This window comes from Phyllopteryx taeniolatus, chromosome 7 (genome assembly GCF_024500385.1).
Source record: "Phyllopteryx taeniolatus isolate TA_2022b chromosome 7, UOR_Ptae_1.2, whole genome shotgun sequence".
Taxonomy (NCBI): Eukaryota; Metazoa; Chordata; class Actinopteri; order Syngnathiformes; family Syngnathidae; genus Phyllopteryx; species Phyllopteryx taeniolatus.
In genome coordinates this window covers 23,371,015-23,379,135 of record NC_084508.1, presented here as the reverse complement: position 1 = coordinate 23,379,135, position 8,121 = coordinate 23,371,015, and the positions used below count along the sequence as shown (strand labels likewise).

General features: G+C 43.0%; 1 protein-coding gene across 1 annotated transcript; it reads right to left on the bottom strand.

Annotated features, from left to right (window-relative positions):
- Positions 1–1,157: 1,157 nt before the first annotated feature.
- On the bottom strand, positions 1,158–7,525 carry cpox (coproporphyrinogen oxidase). Its single transcript, XM_061779455.1, has 7 exons — positions 6,814–7,525; positions 6,255–6,398; positions 4,516–4,626; positions 4,247–4,388; positions 2,949–3,167; positions 1,688–1,792; positions 1,158–1,610 (listed from the first exon to the last, which is right to left on the bottom strand). The coding sequence occupies exons 1-7, from the start codon at positions 7,367–7,369 to the stop codon at positions 1,526–1,528; spliced, it is 1,362 nt and encodes a 453-aa protein (XP_061635439.1). The 5' UTR covers positions 7,370–7,525; the 3' UTR covers positions 1,158–1,525.
- Positions 7,526–8,121: the final 596 nt, after the last annotated feature.

Genomic DNA, 8,121 nt, shown 5'->3' with positions numbered 1-8,121 from the left:
TGGAGGTGCAGTCGTTCGTGTAGAGAGAGAAGAGCAGCGGAGAGAGGACACAACCTTGGGGCGCCCCAGGGCTGGGGGTGCGTGTCGATTAGGTGGCCTCCCCCAGTCTCATCTGCTGTGTCCTGCCCGTCAGGAAGCTGTAAATCCACTGGCAGATGGCAGGTGAGACACTGAGCCGGAGAAGCTTGGAGGAGAGGAGTTTGGGGATGATGGTGTTGAATGCAGAGCTGAAGTCCACGAACAGGATCCTCTAGGATGAAGTGCAGTCCCATGTTGCATCATCCGCAGACCTGTTTGCTCGGTAGAAAAACTGCAGGGGGTCCGCAGGGGACCTGTGACGCTCTTGAGGTGGTCCAGCACGAGGGGTTCAACGGACTTCATGACCACAGATGTCGGGGCGACAGGAAGGTACTTTGCACAGTTCCAGAGATCTATTGGAGATTTGTGTGAAGACTGGAGTGAGCTGGTCCGCGCAGACTTTGAGGCAGGATGGGGACACAAGGTCTGGGCCTGCCGCTTTGTTGATCTTTTGTTGTTTGAAGATGCATCTCACATCCTGTTCGTTGATGGTCAAAGCAGAAGTCGGAGGTGTGATGGTGGTCGTGGTGCGGCTGGGTGGGTGTGCGGTGTGAAAATGTCAAATCTGCAGTATAAGGTGTTCAAGTCGTCTGCTAGTCTTTTATTATTCTCAGCTTGAGGGGTTGGTCCCTTGTAATTGGTTAGCGATTGTAATGCACGCCAGACTAATTTAGAGTCGTTAGCGGTAAACAGTTTTTCTAACTTTACTGCATAATTTCTCATTGCAATGTTCATTTCTTTATAAAGGTGGTTTCGAGCATGATTATACAGGGCCCCATCGCCACTTCGATATGCGACCTCTTTCGCCTGGCGAAGTTGCTTAAGTTTGGCAGTGAACCACGGTTTGTTGTTATTGAACGTGCGAAATGACTTTGTTGGTACATACACCTCTTTACAGAAACTGATATAATGTGACAGTGTCCGTATATTCATCCAGGCTACCATGTGAATTTTCAATGAGTGGTGCAGTATGTGCAGTCTAGACAGCTTTGAAATTTTGCTTCGGTCGTCCACTTTTGCACCGTTTTCACCGGAGGCTTTGCGCATTTACAGTGGGTACAGAACGTATACAGACCCCCTTAAATTTTTTACTCGTTTTATTGTAGCCATTTGCTAAAATCATTTAAGTTCAAAAGAAAAAGAAAAAGAAAAAGAAAGCAGAAGAGCAGTGAGAACTTCAACTAGGGCGAGCTACATTTAGCCTCAACACAAAGGGACATGTCAATGTGAGATGACCAACAAGCAGGCACAATGGCCAACAGGCAAGGTACATTTTATTTATTTTTGTTTTAAATTCAACTTGCCCATTGAGTGATTTACAACAGCAATTACACACACACACAAAAAAAACATGTCAAGGAACCTATTATTTTGGTAAACATCGCTCTTATCAAGTACAACATGTGCGTTCCATCCACATTGACATGTAAATGTGTCAAGACAGAGCTCACAGCCACTCCTTTGGGTTTCGTAACACCTCCAACATCTCGGCCTCTCGGGTACCAAGGTCGGGCTCGTGCATGTACTCCCACCTGAGGAGGAAGCTCGACTCGGTTACTAAGCGACGCTCGCGGCTCGTCGGTGGCTTTGACGCTGCTGCGCTGCTTACCTTGCGCTGAGGGGCAGGGACATGAGGATGCTCTCAATTCGGGATCCTGGCGTAGCCAAGCCGAATTTCACTCCTCGGTCGTACACCAAGTTGAACTCCACGTACCTGAAGCAGTGGACTCATTTCAAGCACATTCTAACATTCTGCCTAAGTACAATAATTCTAATTTTGCAAACAGGAAGATTAATATATAAATACTATAATAATATACTATACTACTACCATTACAAAATATGTTTATATTTGTAAGTACACAGTATGGTTAAAAAAAAATAATTAAAAAAAAGATCGCTATAAATGGCAGAATTCTGCGACAAAGCAGGGATTGCTGCGAGACAAATGGATACATTATGATCCAAACAAAAATCTGCAGTATAGCGGCGGTACACTGTACTTCGTTAACTTGTGTTGGAGGCTGTCCACAGCGATTCCCAAATTTGTGTGGTTCTTAATTGTCTGGAATAGACACATTTTTACACAATTGCTTTAAAGTCCCGATACTGATTATAATCTGATGGTGATGTGACAAAATACTGAGCATTTCATTTCAATCTCATAATATGACTTCACTCTTGAAAATATAGAATTTAAGTCCCTGAAAATGACAATCTGGAAAATTCAACAATGTCAGAAATATTACTGTATTTTTATAAAATTACAATATTAATGTCGAAAATATAAAGATTTTTATTTTGACTTTTATTCAAAAGTACACAACAATGTTACAATGTTAATCTTGAATTTATACAACTTCATCTTAAATATATGACTTTATTCTTGTAAAATTACAACATTACCTACGAAACTACTGTATACATCTTCAAAATGTGACTTAACTCAACAATTACAACAATAAAATTACATTTTTTTGACTTATTTAAAAAATATTTTACACTTAATTGTTGTGAAATTGACAGTCTCAAAATTATGCAACTTTGCTTTAACTTCAAAATGAGAATTTATTCTTGAAAAATTATGCTACAAATCTCTAAGAGATAACTTTATATTAAAACTATGACTTTGCTCTTGTAAAATTATGACACTCCAAAATATATAACTACAGTATCTTGGAAAAAATGACTGAAAATTACAATGTTAATCTAAAAAATATAACTTTATTCTTATAATGTATTATGTTATGTTAAGATCGAGAATACTCGACTTTAACCTCATAGATTTTTTATTTTTTTTCCCCCCCCCCTTTCAGGGTGGCCCTACTACAGACTCACTTGGACGACACAGGCAATAGTGACACACTCACCTTCCTCGTCGCACCTGCTGCCAGTCCTTCTCCTGGGCAGTGAAAGGATCGTGGAGGTGTTTGTAGACTATGGGTAGGTAGCAGGGCACCACAGTGCGGGCACAGCTCTTGACGAAGCCGAACGCCTCCTCCTGACTGGGGCTGTCCAGGTCGTCGAAGAAGATCCCGCCAATCCCCCGAGTCTCTCCTCTGTGCCGTACATAGAAGTATCTGTCACACCTGAAAGACACCAGAAGTTGACATAATCATGATCAGAAGATTCATTTTGGAAAAAGTGAAGGGCTACGAATATAATTGCTGACACTCCGAAATTGCCTAGGGCAATATTACTTATAGTTTAGCAAGCTTTTTATCTTATCGTTGACCATCTCATGATACTCAAAACAAGCCAATACCATCCATTTCCTAAAGCGTTTACAGTCCCATATCTCGGTTAACTTTTCGTGGATTCAGCGCGTCGCAGGTTATTGTACTTATATTGTGTTTTATTGGCTATATGGTCGGATTTTGCTGTGATTATTTACTGCACACTTGCGTCGCAATAACCGTGAGCCAAGAGAAAAGAGTGCTTGAAAGAAAGAGACTGTCCAAAGTTTGGGATAATTTCAATGCTCAATCTTGATAATGCTGTGCCTTTCTTATGTAGAAAACATGATACTGAGGATATTAATATATTAATATATTAATCAAAATTGGATAATATCTTTGTAATTTGAGCATTTCTGATACAACTCTTGTCCATCCATCCATTTTCTGAGCCGCTTCTCCTCACTAGGGTCGCGGGCGTGCTGGAGCCTATCCCAGCTGTCATCGGGCAGGAGGCGGGGTACACCCTGAACTGGTTGCCAGCCAATCGCAGGGCACATAGAAACTAACAACCATTCGCACTCACAGTCATGCCTACGGGCAATTTAGAGTCTCCAATTAATGCATGTTTTTGGGATGTGGGAGGAAACCGGAGTGCCCGGAGAAAACCCACGCAGGCACGGGGAGAACATGCAAACTCCACACAGGCGGGGACGGGGATTGAACCCCCCACCTCAGAACTGTGAGGCTGACGCTCTAACCAGTCGGCCACTGTGCCGCACAACTCTTGTATTTGATGTCATTATATTTTAGAGGTGCTCATAATAAAGTGTTAAATAAATGTTGACTTGAAATTAGTTGACCACAGAAACTCAAAGTGCTTCAGATAGCCACAGTCATACACCGCTGTGTTATCAGTATAATGCAGGAAGGAAACACCCTCGGCATCCCGCGTGATGACATCACACCCGCAGACGTGCATCTCTGTGTACCATTTCTTGAAGTCTGTGTAGTACTGTGGGTGGTGCTTGTCACAGGCCTCCTTCAGGGTGTTGTGGAAGTGAAATGCATCTTCTTTATTGACATAAACAGGAGTCAGGTCTGTGCCGCCACCAAACCACCACTGTTTGCAGCCTACAACACACGCATACACACACGCGGGAGGAAGGAGACAAGGGTGATGATTCTTTATGAGCTCAATGGAGTCATGGATACCGAGACGCGGCTGCTGACGTCAGGGAGCAGACAATGGCACGCTCACCGTCTTCCTCTTCAATCTCAAAGTATCTGTAGTTGAAGTGCACCGTGGGGATGTGCGGGTTCTTGGGGTGGATTACGGAGCTCACGCCCATGGCACAAAATGGCAACATGCCTGAGAAACAATTGAAATGTCACATTATGTTACAAAAATAACAAGTCTGATACTCTGCTTGCAGTGTAGTTGAATTGTTAGCAAAATAAAATGTGACGTGCTGCATTGGTCTTTGTTTGACCACAATTTGGCAAGCAGCAGTTTCTGCAACCGGCAGCATACGTGCTGACAAGAACGAGGCGGTACATCGCAAAGGATGGCCTTTACTGTGAAGCCACAAAGAACAACGACCTGTTAACTCCTGCTGCAACACCAGAGCTCGTCATTAAAACACAAGACAAAGGAACAAGCTTAACTCAATAACACAATCATAACTTACGGTAAAGCAGCAAGGGGGAAGAGTGTCCTTGAGGACTTGCACGCTGCCAGAACTAAGACAAGAGCATGCAAAATCCTCTTGGACCCTCCACATCGTGTTCACCACCTCTTCCATCTCCTTCCCTCAGGTAGGCGCAATCGAACAATGCAAACTAAAACCAGCAGACATTCCAACAGTTTCTTCCCTCTGGCCATTAACCTCTTAACTAAACCAGGCGTATCAAAACTCTTTTTTTGTCACGGGCCACATTGTAGTTACGACAAATCTCTCAATGGTATTATACCAGAACACAATGTTGAGCAATTTTGATTTGCTTTCGCGGGCCAGAACCGGCCCCTGGGGCCACCAGTTTGACACCTGTGTCTTAAACAGTTAACTTACAATTCCATATTAACATGCTGCCGATTTTGCACATCTCTGTCGGGCCAATTATACATTATTCATGCACTCACTGTAGTAGTCTCGCCACTTTGCACTATTTGCATATCTGTTGTTGACCAATACTGGCCACTCATGTGCTCGAGAAGTACCTGCACCATTTGCACAATTGACACTGTTCCAAATTATCGCACTACTAGTCACTTTAAGATGCTTGAACCTAGTGAGGATAAGTTGTATGAAAAATGGATGGATAGATGGAATTTCTTGAAGTCTCTGCGCCATTTGGACAATGGTCACTGTACCAGATTATTGCTCTATTCGTCATTTCAAACTGCTCTAAATTGCTAGGACTCATTTGCACAATTGTCAAACAAACAAAAAATTGTCTCGGCATTATCGGTAACCTCTCATTGCTCAGTGACTTTATGGTTTTATATCTCAAAAGTATTTTCTGTCAAATTTCTGTCTGTTGTCGTACTAGAGCGGCTCCAACTAGCGGAGACAAAATCCTTGTGTGTTTTTGACATACTTGGCAAATAAAGATGATTCGGAGAGATTAGATTGGTCAGTAATTTGTAAAAATAGCAGAGCCACGTGGTGACTAACCAACAGTATCGATATGTAATAGCTAACTATCAATGCAAATTGTTAACGTGGCAAACAACTAACAGTGCTTTTGTAAACTAGTTCTTCTCTGTTTAAATCACTTTGCCCCTTTCACCCTTACACATGAATGCCCAGACAACCAAGGTGTCATTAGGTGACAGTATCGCTTTCCAAACACCGTCCAGTTCTCCAGTTCTTTTAGGTTTCTTCATGTAGTTTTACTGTATTTGAGTTTTATTTTACTGTTTTATTTTTCTCTTGTTTGGCAGTTAGAAATGGTAAACTATCACTTAAAACAGTTGATAAAGGCCACGATGCTTACCATCTTTCCCTTTGAGGACCTTGCCCCTGCTCTTCATCTGCCTGGCCGCCTCTTCAGTTAGGTTTCCAAACACCACTGATACATTGACTCCAGCTTTCTCAAAGACTTTGCCATCCTGCATCACACAGCTGATCCCACCACCACCTGAAACACAACACCTACGCCGTTTCATGCACATTATATTATTTGTATTATTATTATTAAGAATATTATTTAATGACAGCAGAAATTGCATGTGAATGATGAACAGCTGAGGCTGAAGTGAAATGCCATAGTTTAGAATGTAAGAATCGGAAAACTGAAAATTCCTGAATTATAGAAGAAACACATAATGAGAATTCAGAAAACCTGTGCAACTGATGAGGATTTTACAAAATTCACAACAGGCGTTTGATCGTGGAATCGACCGAAACATTTCCAAGGGCGTCCACTTGATTACCTTTCTGTCTTAATTGCAGTCTCTGTGACACCTTCAGCTCAGTGGCCACTTCCCTCTGAGAACATCCTGTTTGAAGCCTCGCAACAGCTTCAAACAAATGCATACAACAACGTCTCTTACCTTCTTTTCTTTCCCAGCGATCCACCTTGAAAGTCCCACCGTCCACCTCCTCCAAAGCTTTGCAGAACGCGGCCTGCGTCTCCATGATGAGCATCTCCATCCTGGTGCACATCTCGCCCTTCCTGTCCTGCAGCACGGCGACGTCAGTGACCGGAGGAGACATGAATCCCCGGCACCTCATCAAGATGTCCCCCCCCTCCTCCTCGTCGTCGTCGTCGGCCGCTCGGGGTACCAGAGTCGCCATCTCGGCCCGCTGGAAGTGGTTGACGTTGGCCATGAATCCCGCGACGGCTGCGGTGATAGCCGCGGCTCCGCTCAGCGCTAGGACACCCCGCCTCCTGCTTCGCCCACTGGCTGCTGACCTGCCTGCGGTCCCGTGGGACGTGAACCGTACGCCCGCAGTCCTGGACGACCATGTTGTCAGTGGCAACGAACTAACGTGAAAGTACCGTGACGAATGACACTCTCCCGCCTTTGAAAGCCCCTTTAACTTGGAAAGAAAGCATCGCCTCGACGTAACCTGTGCTGTGTTCTTAATGAGTACGATAGTGGCCATTTTTTTGTTTTTTTTTAAAGTAAAGTCACTCGTTATATTGTCCTCTCTTGACTCTTGGTGGTTAATGAGCGCGAACAAACTAGCGAAACATAATCAGAACTTGCGGATTCCTGATAACAGCTTCCAGCCTATGAGCACGCACTTCCGTGATAGTGAGCGAGGCATCTTGGGTAATATGTTTTTCGACAGCTAACTAGCGTATAAGCAAACTCCAACTCCCATAAAGCCTTGCGAATAAAACAACGTTGCATTCATGGACACATTTTTACAAAGAATGCCCACTGATGGTTGATAGATAGATAGATAGATAGATAGATAGATAGATAGATAGATAGATAGATAGATAGATAGATAGATAGATAGATAGATAGATAGATAGATAGATAGATAGATAGATAGATAGATGGATGGATGGATGGATGGATGGATGGATGGATGGATGGATGGCATTTCCATTCATTTCAAATATATGTAAAATGTTAATGTGTGCAACGTGGGAAGTATAAAATGATATAATGATGAATGATTAAACGTCCACTATGTACCGTACAAGGAATGCATTGCACATTGGAATCCATATAATGAATACAAATTCGACTTTACAGTGAGATGCCTACTTGTGTTACAACTTTTAGTGTATCAAATGAGTTGCAGCAACCTTGACTATTTCAGCACACAATAATGTTAATTTAGGCACTTTCTCAATATTCTAATTATTTCGAAATTGGTTTGGGGTTGAGGCGGCACGGTGG